Source organism: Stegostoma tigrinum, chromosome 4 (genome assembly GCF_030684315.1).
Source record: "Stegostoma tigrinum isolate sSteTig4 chromosome 4, sSteTig4.hap1, whole genome shotgun sequence".
NCBI lineage: Eukaryota > Metazoa > Chordata > Chondrichthyes > Orectolobiformes > Stegostomatidae > Stegostoma > Stegostoma tigrinum.
Window position 1 is genome coordinate 69,623,026 of NC_081357.1, and position 17,499 is coordinate 69,640,524.

General features: G+C 39.7%; 1 protein-coding gene across 3 annotated transcripts in view; it reads left to right on the forward strand.

Annotated features, from left to right (window-relative positions):
• Positions 1–17,499, forward strand: part of lama2 (laminin, alpha 2) — a 372,371-nt gene that overhangs the window by 249,162 nt on the left and 105,710 nt on the right. For 2 of the 3 annotated variants that reach the window (XM_059645398.1, XM_059645400.1), the window contains 7 exons: positions 2,172–2,357; positions 4,349–4,476; positions 6,060–6,177; positions 9,610–9,744; positions 13,184–13,308; positions 15,098–15,184; positions 16,184–16,377. In XM_059645398.1, coding sequence (XP_059501381.1) covers positions 2,172–2,357; positions 4,349–4,476; positions 6,060–6,177; positions 9,610–9,744; positions 13,184–13,308; positions 15,098–15,184; positions 16,184–16,377 — 973 coding nt within the window. The remainder of the gene's footprint in view (positions 1–2,171; positions 2,358–4,348; positions 4,477–6,059; positions 6,178–9,609; positions 9,745–13,183; positions 13,309–15,097; positions 15,185–16,183; positions 16,378–17,499) is intronic. The other variant, XM_059645399.1, reaches the window with a different exon arrangement.

A 17,499-nucleotide genomic window follows, 5' to 3' on the forward strand; every position in this document is an offset into this window, starting at 1 on the left:
CTAGTGTTTCTCAGTATGAGCATTGTGAATGAACTTCATGTTTGTTGTGAGTTATGATTCGGAAAGTGTGAAGTTTGAAATGTCTTCTTCACATTCAATCGATGGTCAAGCAATTTTTCACACCATGACTAGCCAGAAGATGATGAGATTAAAATTGTTGGGCAAACATTGTTTGTTGTAGTTTTTCATTATGAAACATGAAGCGCGATCACTTACCAAATTATCTTCATGCAGCCTCAGTTGTAAGACTGTGTCTCAGCGAGGGAAACCTTCACAAAGTTCTAAACAATTCAAATTTTTAAGGTAGACTACATACACTATGTAAAAAAAAACAGTCTTCTGCATCTGAAGCAAGTCTTTTCGTATGATTTCCAATCTTCCCTAGATTAAGAATATCAATTTTGGAGAATACTGTTGCTGGAATTCTTCAGCTTAGCCTTTTTTATTTATTCATGGGATGTGGGTGTCACTGGCTGGGCCAACACTTATTGCCCACCCCAGATTGCCTAGTGAGCAGTTAAGAGTCAACCACATTGCTGTGGGCCAGGAGTCACATGTAGGCCAGACCAGGTAAGGACTGCAGATTTTGATCCCTGAGGGACATTAGTGAATCACATGGGTTTTTCCAATAATCACCAAAAGCATGGCCATCATTAGACTCTTAATTCTGAGCCTCAGCAATGTTCACCAGCTTCATCTCTGACTTCCTCTTCATATAAGGTGAGATATTGCTTATAATTTTCCTGTATATAATACCATTAGTGAGGAGGTGATAGTGTAGTCGTATTGGTGCTGGACTAGAAATTCAGCAATGCTGTTAAAGTTCTAGAGGGCTCTTGTGTTGCAGTAATAGTGTCCCTACCTCTGAGCCAGATGGCCTGGGTTTAAATTCCACCTCCTCCAGAGTTGAGCCATAATATCCCTGAATAGATTAATTGAAACTATCTGTAGTACCGTCAGTCAGTTGTCTGACTGAACAATACTGTACCTTGTATAGATTCTCCCAGCAATACAATGAAGATACACTAGACTGTTCTCTGGGTTGAGAGTATTGTCTACGGTGTATGACTGATTAAATAAGGTCGTCATTCTTCAGAGTTTAAAAGAGCGAAGAGTGATCTGACTGAAAAAAATCCAGGATTTTGAAGAGGCAGATGCTGAGAGGTTATTTTCCCTGCTGGGGAATCTAGAAAACAGGGACTCAGCCTGAGGATAAGGAATCAATCATTTTCTACAGAGATGAGAAGTTTTTTTTCAATAAAGGGATCGCGAATCTTACGAATACCCTCAGTATTACACTGGGCTGAAGCCTTGAACTTACCTTTGGGACTTGAATTCTCAACTTCTGCTTCAGAAGCAACAGAGCCTAAGAATGGGGCTATAGCTTACGCCGTAGATCTGAAATTCTTCGCTGAGTGATTTACCCCCTATCCCCCAAAGCATTCAAAGCCTTTTCACCATGTACGTTTGGGAGTATCAAGTTCCCTTCTAAACTACACACAGTTGCCACTTAGTCCTACATCGCCATTCCTTCATTATTACTGAGACAAAAACCTGCAATTCTCTTTCTAATAGCACAGTGTGTGCCTATATCAAAGAGATTTCAGTGATTCAGCAATATGACTTAAACATCGCCTTGTCAAATGAAATTGGGGATGATTAACAAAAGCTGGCCGGAGTAAATACTTTAAACCTTTTTCAGTGATACCTACATAAATCCTCCTGTGAGGGTGTCGAGTAGCTGTACATCCGGCAGATGGAGGCTGAAGAAGAAAAGGCTTCTGCAAGGCCACAAGGTAACACCATTCTCCAAAATTGATTGTCTTAATCCAGTGAAGATTGGAAGCCATACTAAAAGACTTGAATGGAGTTTGCAGGTGGATGTTTCACTAGCAGAGATGGATGGAATCCCTGGCATACCAGTGACATCCACCATATGTATCACTTGGTAAAAGGGCTTGTACAACAGATCCTCCCACAAGGGTTCATGAAGATGTTGTAAAAGAGACAGAATTCTGCAAGCACTAGGTTCTACCTCAAATTCCTGTCCTTTCCAGGTGGCTATCTTGCTCTCTGACATCTGTGAGTGTTTCGCAAATTGTGTTTAGTATTCAAGAGGTCAGAACAATGTATTCAACTCAACTGTCATTGTGCCTCATTTTGTTTCACAGCTCAAAGCTTATGGTGGCAAGTTGAGGTATGCCATTTATTTTGAAGCACGAGAAGAAGTGGGTCAATCCACCTACGAACCACAGATTATTATGAGAGGAGGGCCCGCCAGCCAGTTGACCATCGTACGACATGTATCTGCTCCTCAAATCGGTCAGTTAACCAGACACGAGGTAGAGCTCACTGAGGTATGTCTATACTTTTGCAACACCTTGCATATCATTTTTTCTCAGTTAGTGATAAAACAGTTATTATCTATCCCATTTTTTGCCCTGGATATTAAAAGCATCAGGTTACTTAGACTGGGGAGGGTTGTAGACGCAGTTTTTGTGTTGAAGCAAACTATTCAGGTTTTATCCTTAACAGGTTGCTTGCCCCGAAGTCAGCCTGACTGATAGATTTGGCTTCTAGTCGTCATGATGGAGGGAAGATCATGAAGTAGCTATGATGAAGGAACTCTGTTGATTTCAAGTATGCTCCTCATTTCTGAAGGAGCCAGGATCTAAATTCCCAAGCTGACATGTGGAGCACAATGCTCTCGGAAAAAAATAGGGGCAGAGTGGCAATCTGACATGGTTTGCAAATCCTTCAAAAATGAGGCCTTTGCCATCACTGGCTGTGTGTTAATCCAGCACATTTTCAAATGCTGATGATCCACTGCCAAGTTGCACCCTGGTAATGGAAATGAAAGTCTAGACAGATAGCACAAAACATCACTTCAAATTTGTCCATCTAATGAAAAGTATCCCTGTCATAATTAGCTTTGTGAACAAAAGAAAAGAAAAGCTTGTTTTTGAATTAGAGTTCTGAACAGTTGAAATGCTAAACTACTGTTCATTGGGTAAATTACTGCTTGCATTTATACAGTGCATTGTAAGTTTTAATTACCTCAAAGCACTTTATGCAATTATTTTGAATGCAATAATAACAGCTTTGTAGAAAAATACCACAGATAAATGTTACATAGGCATGCAACAAATGACCAGTTAATTTATTTTGTTATGTCATTGGTACCCAAAGGAGCGTTGATCAGAACTTTATATTCTTCCCCAATTAATGGCTTGGGAACATTGATATACACCCTGAGCCACCAGAAGAAACTTGGTTTAAGAACCCTGACATTTCAAGCGCTCCATTTCTGTCTTGATGGTGGTGGTGCAGATCGCTGAATGAAGAAAGATGGTTAACATTCACCTCCCTTGCATTCCTGGTTTTCTGGTCGTTATTATAGAAGTCTATAGAATCCCTACAGCGTGGAAACAGGCCATTTGGCACATTGAGTCCATGCCAACCCTCCAAAAAATACCCCACCCAGACTTCCCCCACTGTCCCTGTAACCCTGCATTTCCCATGGCCAATCCACCTAACCTGCACATCTTTGGATTGTGCAAGTCAACCGGAGCACCTGGTGGAAATCCACACAGGTACAAGAAGAATGTACAAACTCTACGCTGTCGCCCAAAGTTGGAATCAAACCTGGGACTCTGGTGCTGTGATGGAACAATGCCAACCGTTAGGTACTGTACTGCCCTACTGAGCCACCATGCTGCTCTTAAAATCAATTGCTGAAGCACATACCTGATTTCTGCCTTCTGATACTGTATTCCAATCGGAAATAACTCCTGTCATAGGCGGAATCTTGCATTTCAAGGTTAATGTCATCTGAAATTTGGCATTTTCAACAAAGCAGCATTCCCTCAATATGGTCCCTTAATATGATTCATGTGCAAAATCAATTGGCTCTTGACAGTTCCTGTTTAAATTTTGAATTCATGATTTAGTCAGAGTATGAATGGCTAATTTACCACAGCAAATTCCACTTTCTCTGTGAATCACTTCATTGATCTGTATTTACCCTTCGCACCTGCGCAATACAAAAATTTAATCGAAGGTTATCAGATCAATTTACTGATGATAAATTCCTGGCAAGATACATGGAGAATAAAATTAGAATTCTGTACCGATTTCTCTTATAGACTCTCCTCAAGCACGATCATCAATGAGAGTATAGGGTGAAAGAATTGTCAATAAGTTACATTATAATGTGGAGATTAAAATCAAAGGTTTTCCATCGATAATAGATCATTCATTCAATTAACTAATTATTGTTAGGCTCAGGGGAGGGGTGAGATAAACCGAAGATTTTCTGTAAATAATCTCTAAAATATTTTTTATTCAGCATGATTGGAAATATGACAATTCACCAGATGGCAGACCTGTGTCTCGCAAAGACTTCATGGATTTGCTGTATGACATTAATTCCATCCTCATTAAGGCATCCTACGGGACTTTCATGAGACAAACCAGGTATAAACAGAAGCCAACATATGAAATTAAAATGCTAGTTTTGAAAATCCAGCTTCTGGACCAAAAGGTCTTCCAGTTATAATTGATTTTTAAGATCTTCTGCTCCTGGGATAAGAAACATAGGAGTTGGGAGGTCATGGTGCGGCTGTGCCAGGGCAATGGTTAGGCCACTTTTTGGAATTCTGTGTTCAATTATGGTCTCCCTGTTATAGCAAAGATGGTATGAAACTTGGAAGGGTTCAGAAAAGATTTACAAACATGTTGCCAGCATTGGAGGTTTTGAGGCATAGGGAAATGCTGAATAGGCTATTTTCCCTGGACAGTTAGAGGCTGAGGGGTGATCTTATAAAAGTTTATAAAATCATGAGGGGCATGGATAGGGTGAATAGTCAAGGTCTTTTCCCCATGTTAGGGGAGTTCAAAATAAAAGGGAATAGGTTTAATATGAGAAGGGAAAGATTTAAAAGGGCAACATTTTAACACAGAGGGCAGTGTGTGTACGGAATGAACTGCCAGAGAAAGTGGTGGAGTTCAATTACAACATTTAAAAGGCATCTGGATGGGTATACGAATAGGGATGGTTTAGAGGAATATGGGCCAAATGCTGGCAAATGGGACTAGATTTATTTAAGGTATCAGCTCGCATGGAAGAGTTGGATGGATGGATCTGTTTCCATGCTGTACAACTCTATGACAATATAATCTCCCTAATATGAATACTTACAAATAGCCTTTAAATAGATAATTGCTGAAGTAACTTGCAGGATGCAAATCAGTCAAATTTGTGTTGTCTGGGATACATGGGAGGTGCAACCATCCTTAGCCAAAAACCAACTTTGAAAAATAGGATTTTAAAATAAATTTGAAGAAAGTATGTCGTTAGGAGTGGGTCACCCATGATTTTATTGAATAGGGTCACAAGTTTCAGAAGCCACAAAGCTACTTCTGTTCCTGTGTTTCTTTCACTATTTGTAAAGCTGCAGGAGGAGCTTTGAAATTTGATGAACGCACTAAGGGTATTTATTCTCCAGCAGCACGTTTCACTTGATCAGATTCCTTCTTGAGATGCATTTATTTAGATGTTTTTGCTTCATTTATTGGTTAATTGTCCATGTGTTGTAAAGTTTTAGTAGAATTTATCAGATTAAGAGGCTGTTTTATTTACCAGAGATGTTTACCCATTATGATGATACTTCCATTTTAATTGCTCATTATACCAAGTCAAACCAATCAGGAATGACATTTATCTGTGTGAGAATTTAGGGAATTACGTTATCTGAAAGAAAGTGACTTTCTCTCTCCCATTGACAGGTGTAGAGTTTTACCCAGTTTATATTATTAGGGAAAGCATTTGTAAAATGCTTGTAAAACATCCCTAATCAAGTTCAGCATGGCTGATTTGATAGACAATAATGAGCCTTAGCTCTAACAGCTTGTGAATTTACCATAAATATGCAATCTGGTTAAATATACATAGATTAATGACAGTAATGTCAAAATGTAGGGAAATTTAATTTACAGGCAAAATTGACAATTCAAGATGTTTAACAGATTTCTTTTTTTTCTTTCAAATGTCAATCCAGAATCTCTGAGATATCGATGGAAGTGGCTGAAGCCAGTGATCACTACTTCAGGGCTGAACATGCCCAACAGATTGAGCAATGCTTTTGTCCAGAAGGTTATTCTGGCTTGTCATGCCAGGTAATGTCAATGGTTCTTGGAGCCTATGGTAACAGTGAAAGAAAGGGTGAAGCCAAAGATAAAAGTCCACTTTTGTAAAGGGGAATGAAACAAAAGCTAGAATAAATGCTGACAATATAAATGAACAGATAATTGTGAGATAATACTCTAGAAATAATACATTATTGGTGTAAACAGATTTTTAATATCAGGACTAATTTCAAGGATTTTATTAATTTGTTGACATCAGTTTGACAAAATTGGAAGTTGTAGTGGACAGCATGAAGGTTACCTCAGAGTCCAACGGCACTTTATTTCAACTGCTTGATAACTTTTTTTTAAAATTCATTCAAGGATTGTGGGTGTCATTGGCTGTGTCAGCATTTACTTCCAATCCCTAACTGCTCAGAGGGCAGTTCAATTGGTGGCACTAACCAACGTTTGAATAATTAATTATGTTTTTTTCAAGGGCAGTTTTCAAAAAGTCTTCTTTTGATCCGGTTAATACGTGAGATATATAATGGATTTTTTTTACTGAAGCTGGGGAATCAGTTTTGTTTTGCCAATAGCAAAGTCAAGTATTTGCTGACACTGGTCAACCCACAGGTGGTATTTAATGCTGGGCAAGCGAATGGTGAAAGAGGTGATCAGGGCACTGAGTGGTACAGGAGCAGCATCAAAAGCTTGTAGAATGGAAACTCTACATTATCCCGTTTCGGAGAATGTGGAGGACACAGGACAACAAAGCCAAGGTCATGTGGAGGGAAGCTAATTACATTAGTTCCACATGCAATGAATACTCTCAAACCACAACATTCAGCGATTAAATGCTACCTGAACAAGTTGGCAGTGCAGGGGATGCACAGGCCTTCCTTTCACAACTGGTTAAATTTGGTGGTGAGCAGGCGAGTCAATCATCAAGGTGGATGGTGAGCTGTTTACAACTGCCTATCACTGCTGACAGATTGTTGTGTGTGACGGGAGAGGAAGCTGAAAGGGAGTTCGAGTGCAACTCTGTGTTGACACCAAGGCAAGTTCCATGAATATCTGAGTGGGTCTCATTCAGCTCCAGGTAAAAAATGTTTACCGAGGTCAGGTTGGCATCATAGAACATAACCTTGCCAGGCCTATTCTCTCTGTTAAGCTTCTGGAGGTGCATCTGGAGCCTCAAATGCAGGAGGAAATGCATAGAGGAAGGCCAGAATTGAGCATAGTTGAAGTGTGACCAGAGAGCAGCAAAGGTTATCAACTATAGCAGAACCAGATGCTGACCACAGACAGGACAAAGGCTATCAGGACCCACTCGCATTCAGAGCCATGGAATGTTTAAGAATCCACTTCCTTTGTCTTAACTGTCTGAAAGTATTAGAGATGCATTTCCAGTGGCAGCTGGAGATATCTTGAGAGGCATTCACAGAACACAGATGCCTTGTGACCCACTGGACTGGGAGGGAGTCCAATGTTACTGGCAGTAAAAGCCACGACAGCATTAAACATCCATATCAACAACTCCTTTTGGACTGTTAGTTTCTCCTCAGCAGAATCCAAAATGAACTTGTGTGCTGGCATGGCAATGTGATCCCGCCAATGTGCAAATCTGTTACATAGTAGCCAGTCTCTCATAGGCTGTACCATGGAGCACCACCTTCAAAGAAATGTCTTTCAGATATTGGTGCTATCTCGCATTTTGATTTTAGCTTTCCATGTGAGTCGGTCTTTTTTTCAGTACACGGGATATTAATGGTTGTAAAAGATTCTGATCACTTTATACCATAGACTGTGTTATGATTTTTCAGGTTAACAGTTTGGTCATCTTCTGAAATTTGCCTTTTGCTTGATTGGTTCTGAACCTGATTGATGTATTTGCACTTGTGCACACTGTTATTGTTTTGTTGTCAGTGTTGTGCTGTTATATGGTCTTTCCCGTTTTGATCTGGGGTCTGGCTAGGCTGTTGGAACAAGATTTCCTGCACATGTGTGCCCAGTATTTGTTTGCACCACCTGCTTTATTGACATAAATGGATAGTGGACAGACCACATCTGTTATAGATTTGTTGATTTGGTGCATTTTGCTGTCAATTGCAATGGTGTTGGCTGCATGTAAAGTATGGAATTATTGTTGATCTGTGAATAAGGCTTCGTACTTCCCTCCATTATCAAATAATATGTCAATAGTCTAGCCCATTATCTTGACCAAAAGATTGTTCCCAAAGGCCTTAATTAATGTCAAGAGACAGTCTGTCTGTCAATTCCTGTTCAGAAAACAGTCACAGTCTCATGTTCTTTGCTGCACCTTCTTCATAGAAACTGATTGGTAGACTGTTGGTGTTGCTGTCTGTCTGACAGGAGTCAGAGTGTATTAATCCTGAAGTTAATTCTTTATTTGAGCTGGTCTTCATGAAGCTTCCAGAACTTTTCTAGACATTTCTAATTATGTATGGAAAGACTGGATAACTTAATTCTGCAAAGGCCATTATTGTCAACGACTAGTACACTTTGTACAACACCTTTCTTGAGATCATCAAGTTTTGGTCTGCAAAATACTACAGATGTTGTCTGAACGGTTTTAGTTCACGAAGGGTGTTACTGGATGCTACAGCCATAATGAGGGTTTTGCTATTCATGTCTGTGCCGAATCTTGAAATCTTGGACTATAACCCTTTAAACTGTATGTCCCTGACTGTGTCAGTGTAAATTAAAACCACTCTATCCTCTATAAGAAAAACTTAAGCTGGATCAACTGTTAGAAACAGAACGTTCTAGCTTTCTGTACTTCGCTGAACTTATGTTCCAGCTCAAGAGTACAGCTCAAAAACTACAGCAATAATTCTGTCAAGACCCTCTTAAGATCAAAGTGTAAATATGCTGGACCAGCGAAAGGAGGCATTTTGTAGCCCTTTCTGTTCCATGGTTGGACAATTTTCAATATCTTCTTCCTGACAGCCCTGTTCTTGGTGGAGACAGAGATACTAAGGTTGAAATCAACTTGGGATCCAAACTCTGCTTTGTTAATCAGCATTTTCATGTGAAAGGATGGGAACAGTAGAAATAGCCAGTCGCCTCATCATGATGTTTGGATTGTTAGGTAGTGAGGTATGCTGTGAAAACTGAGGTTAGGTTAAGTATACAGTGCTAGGCATTACCTTCCAACATTGTTCGATTTTCCAATTTTGCCCAGGAGAGTGGAGGGGAATCCAGCTACGTATGCTTAACTGAAATGGGCAACAGCAAGGTTGCGTAGTAAAGTAGTTAAAATTTAGGTAACACTTGAAAGAACCTAATTTTTATCAGCTTGTTCTATTCCTTTTGGAAACAATATGTGGTGATACTGATCAAGGGTGAAAAATTGTCAGCATATCTGGTTGATATCTCTTGCCATGGTAAGCGCAGAGTCCATCATAGAATGTGAAGATGATAAAAGCCAACAATGCCTTCTGTTTCCTTATCCTTCAGGATTGTATGCTCAGTTATTACAGAGTACCGTTGAGATCAACAGTCAGGCAGCACAGACCGGTGGTGTGGAGCTGTGTACGATGTCAGTGCAATGGCCATAGTGACATTTGTGACAGTAAGACTTCGATTTGTCAGGTACTGAAATGTCTATTACTGTTTATTACTGTTTGATCAAAAGAGCTGAAGAAATTGATTTCTAGTGAATTTTTTGAACATTTGTTGTCACCGTTGTAATATAGGGAAAGGGGCTACCTGATTTGAGACACATCGCCAGACTTTTGATTTAATTTTTTTAAGACATGGAGCTCAGAAGTGAAGGAGGCTTATTTTTATATGATTATTGTCATTTTTAAAAATCATACTGAGTTTGGCTAAAATAAAATTTTGAGGTCATCATCGTCCTCCATGAGCAAGAGATTGCCTGGTGGTGAGTTTGACCTGAGGGTCACCACACATCAGGAGAGTGGTGAAGTTCAGGATAAGGGACCTTCATGGTGACCTCAGCTGGTCCAGGAATTGAAAGCATGCTGCTGACCTCACTCTGCATTGCAAACCTTCCATCAAGTCAACTGAGCTTACTGATCCTCTGGCTAAAGGTGTACTCTATAGGAAACATGCATCTCATAGGATTACCAGGTCAAAACAATCTCCAGCAAGAAAAAAACGCTTTACAGTTTCTCCAGAAGCTTAAAAGGACAGGCCTTGTCGATAGTGGAGCCTGGCACTCTGCAAGAACTAGACCAGAGTCAGACTGCTTAACTATGTACAAGCCACAAATCAGCTTTGTGACACTCATGCACTTGCTCACAAACAAGAACAAATACACATAGCAGTTTCACTTGGGACAGTAAAAGCTATGCTACCTATATTCTTCCAGTCACCACTAATGCACTGTGATTGCAGTATCTACTGTCTACAAGAGGGATAGGCAAAAAAACCTGGTCTAGCCACCAGTGACCATGTCCCATAAATGAATAAAAAGACATTGACTGAATTTTCTTTGTTTTGAGTCCCTGGTTCTGTGATCTCAACCACGGAAAAGGACAAGAGAAACAATATTATTAGGTCAGCATCTACCTAAATTCACCTCCATAACACACGCCATCCTTTTGGCCTTCTCCACTGGCCACCAAGCCAGTTGTGAAATGGCCCCCTCCATTTCCAGAAGTGGGGAATAGACATACTATTGGCTGTTATAGATGGATAACACAGTGTGGAGCTGGAAGAACACAGCAAGCCAGGCAGCACCAGAGGAGCAGGAAAGCTGACGTTTCGGGTCAGGACCCTTCTTCAGAAATGGGGCTTTTCTGAAGAAGGGTCCCAACCCAAAATGTCAGCCTTCCTGCTCCTCTGATGCTGCCTGGCCTGCTGTGTTTCAGCATCGACAGTTCTTACTAGCTCTGAGTGATGCTTATTGGCTGTTGTTTGGATTACCAGGCCTTTAAGGGCAGAATGATGCCTATGAGAATGGGACAATTTAGGCTAGGAACTCTTCAGCTCCAGCAGCTCCATTGGCAGCAGTAGCTACTACTGATGCCTCAGGGAGACAGGAGCAGCAGTCAAGGAGGAGGTTTTGAGAAGAAAGTGTATGAAGCAGGCTTGGTACAACTTGCCACTAATTTATTCATAGCCGGGGAGGCCAAGGCCAAGTGAATAACCCGGCAACGTTTACTGGCTCGCAAGATAAAAGTGGAATTTTGTTTGTGGAAGGGTGGGAGTGGTGGAATCTCCCGTGCCCACCAAAGGAATCATACAAGCCCCACAAAAATATATTATCCCCTTATCCTTTCCCTCCCCTAACCTTGAATCCTCTCAAATTCCCATCTCAGTCAAACTCTCACTGGACCTTAACAGTTAGCTCCCAATTTTAACTGGAGTTACCTTCAGTCCTGCCCCAGGGCCACCTCCTCTTCAGGATCTGCCTGAAATCCCAGCAGTAGCCACCAACCCAAGTGTGGTGCTGTGAAGACACAGTGGTGCTAGCCAGTCAAATAGGCTGGCAGCTGTCCAGGGTGGTAGTGGCAGGCATGCCATTAGCCCTGTGACTCCCATCAGGATGTAAAATGGCTGCATGATAGTCAGGATGTTTGTAATTTAGTTCCCAACTACTTTTTTCGTTGGGATGGAGACCACAGCAATCCCATAAAATCCAGCCCTGGTTAAACCAGCTTTCAGATTGAGAATTGAATGGTCTAAAGAAAACATGAATGGAGAATATAGGTACCATACATATATTCATATGAGAGTTCATGAAGTTAAATCTCAAGGCGTTTTACCAAAGTGGAGAATAAGAAGGAAATGACCTATTAAACCACATAGCTGTACTTAAAGAAAAAGCAAGCAAAAAGGTTTTCTGTAATATCTGTGAGCTTATAAGTGTGACTACTGAAGATTTCTCACTTATTACTAGCTGCCAGTCTATCTCTTTTGCAGAAAAAGTCATCAGATATTAACATGAAATCCAAATGGGATGTGTGTTGTAAAGTCACATAGACTGCACATACAGCTGGGGTCTCATGACTATGGCAAGCCTGTCAGTACACAAAGGAATATTGTTATTCTCCAAACACATTCCTTAATTTACTTTTAAGAGAATTTTTTTGTTCCTTTAGTTTTCATTTTTAATTTGCCTTTCTGACGTGTTACTTTCTCTCTCTCTATCCAATCTCAATTTCTCTTTCTGTTGTATCACTGAATTTGTTCACTCTAATTTACAATCCTTCTTGTCAATTTAAATCCTTTCATTTTGGTGGAGGAGATAGATTGTTTTTCTCATGATTTATCAAACTTGTTGCACTTTCTATGCCATCATAAACTCACAATTCAAGCAAATTTATTAGCAAAAATGTTTTTAAAACTTACACACATACTAACAGATCGCACTCCAGCAAAATATTGACCATTGTGAATTATTTTTCTGCGGAAGGAGGGTATTGATACACTGCCAACAAAGAAATTACATGTACTGAGTCTTCTCTAACCAACAATCTTGATACAAAAAGCAATTTTTCAATAATGGGAAACAGCTGTTTTTTTCCGGTAAGAAAAATGACTGCTTGAAAGATTTCAGCCATTTCTACAATAGCGGTCAAATGCAACATCACATAACTTCAAATTCAAGTCAGTTGTTTTTCAAGAATTTATTGTGTCTGTGCCTGTGTTATTTGAAGTTTACAATAGCAGATTTTGAGTATTTCGCTGATGACAGTCCTTTTATACAACACATAAATCATTGTGCATGTAAAATGATAAAATTCAGGAAGTATTTTGTTTACTGAGCTAAAGAAAGGCCTTGATTTTTCTACTCTGAACAATTCAGGACTTTTTTTCACCTCAGAATATGAATAAAAATAATGTTTCTCAAATGACTTCAGAGCATTTTCCTGTGAACTGCTTAAATACACTTAGTTTGGGGTGTCAGAGATAATACATTTTCCAAATTGTTGTCTTTTTTGTTTGGAAATAACAAGTAAACATTGTCTGAATTGAAGGTGCTTATGTTTATAAATATCATTTTATGGATAATTGTAATGAAGACATAAACTTTTACTGAGCAGAATCCTTTCTCTGCCAGAATTGTCGTGACAACACAGCTGGTGGGCATTGTGAAGTGTGTGCTCCTGGACACTATGGAATAGTAAGAGGATCTCCAAATGACTGCCGTCCTTGTGCTTGTCCCCTTCAAATCTCCAGTAACAAGTAAGATTCTAACATTGCAGTGCTGCACATCCCAGTGGCAAGAACTATGTGACAATATCATCCTGACTATTTGTGGAGCCCTCCCGATCACTGATCACAGCTTGAGGAGATCAAGACATCCAGTCAGGCAGTTCCTTTCAGAAAATTGCACCATTCTTCAGGACTCACTGTGTCTGCTAAACTCAATTTTGAAAATATTTGTGGAATTTTCACTCTTAGATTATTAAAATTATTAATTTAAATATGTAAAATTACGAACATTAAATACAAAAACTGATCCACATTAGGCTGTGACTGCCTGAAGCTATTCTAACACTTTGCTTCCACCAAACATTACATTTTTTGCATGCCACTACTAGTTTCATCCCTTCACACCTCTTCTCAAAGTGCTGATGTTTTGCTATGCAGCATTGCATTCTTGCTGGCCCATCTCGTATACCTCCCCCAAATGATCTGGCTTCATTTTGCTCCAAGGCAACAGGCTGTTCCACCCCAGGGGGAGCTGTGGTAGACTTTGATCTGGTCTTCACCAAACCTCATCTGTTCAATGGGAACATGAATTTAAAGTAGTGATCAGCAACCTCAGTCAATTTTTCTCCCGTTAACCTGTGGGTAATAAGCTCACTGGTAGTACTTCTGCAGTTGCCTACCTGAGATCAGGGAGTTTAGTGTTGATTAGAGAATGATCTGCATAGTTTTTTGCTTAGATAGACACAAGTCTAACCAATTTTTCCTTGTTATTCTTATATGGGATGTGAGAGTTGCTGGCTAGCTCAGCATTCATTGCCTTTCCCTAATCGCACAGAGAGCACTCTGGAGGCAACTACATTGCTGTGGATATGGACTGACACATATGCTAGACCACAGAAGGATGGCAGATTTCCTTTGCAAAAGGACATTTGTGGACCAGAAGGTTTCCTCCCCAATAATCGACAATGGTATCCATGAGACTAGCTTTTAATTCCTGTTTTGCATTGTATTCAGATTTCACCATCTGCCATTGTACGATTTGAACCCACGTCCCCAGCACCTTTGCTTGGGTTTTTGGATGACTCATCCATTCATGACTCTATCAGAATGGTACTGGTTTAATGGTACTTCTGTACCATCAGGACACCCTATATTTGAGATTTATTGAATTGTGATTGACATGTTATCATAAAACTAATGAAGCAGAAGATCAGAAAAGTTTGTTCCCACCTCATCTATACTTTAGTGATAGAGTTGTGTTGCCATAGGCACAAGGCAGTAACCATCCCCTCTCCCAAACTCAAAGATCGATACATCTTAGCTCCCTTCCCTTGATTTTTGTTTCTGGAAAAATATGGATTCCCTTGGGGCAAATATTCTGTCTTTTACATCATGATGTTTTAATATTCTCATTAACCATGGTTAGAATGACTCAAAATGTTTTAGTGAGGAGTAAGAATTTAAATTGTTGAGATAATGCTGGCCTCAGTGTCATTCAGACTTTTCAGTGTTGGTCGAACCTGTCAGCTGCCTGATGGAACACTTTATTAGTTTTATGGATGAGATGAATGCTAATCATTGTTGCACTTTAAATGTGCTGTTACAGAAGGAAAAATCATCCTGCGGTGCAACGAAATAACCTCGCAGGACAACCCAGCCCTGCAATGAAACCTGTATTCTTACTCAAGAGTATTGATATTATTTTAATATGTATGCAGCCTGGCATTTATGCTGCTATTGAAAATAAAAGTAGCATATCTTTACATTAATTTATTATCTACTTAGCTTCCGTTGACCTTTTGTATTTAATTACTTTCAGCTTTAGTCCTACCTGCGTTATAGAAGGACATCATGCTTATCGCTGTGATGCATGTAAAGAAGGATATGAGGGGCAGCACTGTGACAGGTAAAAAGTCATTCTGATCATAGATGTATTAAAATAATTCAAGGATTTTTAAGAATTATCAAAAAAAATAATTGTGGTATTGTAAATAATTCCAAGGCTTTATAAACATATTGTCTTAAAACATTATAATGCTTTAAACCTTTTAAATGAAACAATTCCTCATGTACATGAGTGGTGAAATTAGGCGACCTAAAGATAAAAGCCTGTATAGTTTGGGCCAGAGCAGCAGGAAATTGGGAGGGCATGGTGTAATGCTATCTAAGTAAGGGAGCATTTTCCACCAACTGGAAGTTGCAGTGGACAAGGTGCATTGCTTTAATCATAGAATTCCTACAGTGTGGAAACAGGCCATTCAGCACATAGAGTCCACACTGATCTTTTGAAGAGCATCCCACCCAAACCCAAACCCAACCCCTACTGTATCCCTGTTTTTCCCTTGGCTAATCCATCTAGCCTCAATGTCCCTGGACACAATAGGCTTTTTAGTATGGTCTGCATATCTTTGGACCATGGGAGGAAACCCACTCAGACACGGGGAGAATGTGCAAACTCCACACAGACAGTCACCCAAGGGTGAATCGAACCTGAGTCCCTGGTGCTGTGAGGCAAGCAGTGCTAACTACTGCCGCCCTTTAATATACTGTCCTCAAGGGTTTTGGGTATTTCCAATATATCAGAGAGGTTATTGGTTATGCTGAATCAGGCCCTATGAGAAAACAGTGAGATTGAAATATTGTTGGAGTGGGAATGCAGAAATGTTTATGTTACATGTGGCCCTGCAGGCATCAGAAATGGTGGGATAGTCACATGTAATATCTAAACCCCTCTTATTTGAGGAAATGTGACTGGATCAGTGTTGTATCCAATGAGTAAGTATAAATTCCAGGGCCCAGTTCCAAAAAGCCTGTCACAGGATTTCTGGATTCTCATTGGCTATATTACCAATGTATTTGAAGTTTTTTCAAACCATTTTCAAATACTGATTTTGTAAATTTTTAGGTGTGCACCTGGTTACTATGGCAATCCAAGAATTGAAGGAAGCGCTTGTGTACAATGTGAGTGTGATCCTATTGGTTCATTACCTGTACCATGTGACAAAGCCACTGGTCAGTGTAGTTGCAAACCAGGAATGAGGGGCTGGAACTGCGATAGCTGCATGGAGTGGCATGTTCGCGAGGGCACAGAATGTATTTGTACGTATCTTAACATCAAATATTATTAAAATTGTGTGTGCTGATTTGTTTCCATGTACTTTTTTCTAACATGACAAATTCAAACAGCTGGACACCATAAACCACACTGATACTGATTCATCTTAAGAAGGCTTTCAACAAATACAGGTAGAGATATGGCAGGATCCTATCCGAATGGCTTTGTCTTCTACAATTTGATACTGATACTGTGGAAACAATGTATAGCAAAGTGCAGCAAGCTTCTCAGTTTTCAACGCTTCAGGATGCCTCTTTGGCATTGAGTGTGTCCAGTTTCCATCCTTTGATAATCCTGACAAGATGTTGCGTTTCGTGCTGATATATTTACGGAAAATTATTAAGAAAAATATTATACCCAGAAATGTATTTCTTTCAAGCAGATCTGCAACAATCATCCAAGCTTAGCAGCTCGTTCTTTTTTATTTGGTGGTCTTCCATGTCTTTATTTCTCAGTCTCTTTTCTACTGTCTGTAGCTGTTCTGGTTTTCATCAGGCTAAAGGTCAAGGCATTTGCATTGTCAGAAAACTCTCCCAGAAATGGATGTGCTAGCAGCTTCATAAAACTTTACTATGAAGGAATATTGTTAGCGCTTTATTTGGCTTCTGTCGAATATCACAAATATGGGTAGCCAACTTTTCTGTGTTCTATACAAAAGACTTTATGTGTTCGCACTGAATCCAGTGAAATAATTTACATTGATTTGATTTTCCTGTTGCCTGCAATTGCTGAAAAATTATTTCCTAAGGAAGTAACTAGGACTTGACCTTCCAGAAAACTATGAAGCTGAGCTAGTCATTTTGGATAGTAGGCAATTTGTTTTCATCACAGGAAGCTTTTCTTCCCATTAATAAATGTAGGTTAAAGGTTGAGGTTTGTAAAGACAATGCTACAAAGGTTGAAAATCAGATCAACAGTAAGGTTCAGTGGCCACAAAGGTTTGAAGTCGTACAATTTAAATATACTGTTTTCAATAGTAATTGATGAATGATCGACACATTAGTAAACATTATTCTATCCATTATTTATACTGAGATGTTAACTTATAATTAACTAATATGAACCAGACCAAACATCTCAACTAGATCCTAAGTGCCGGGCATAGC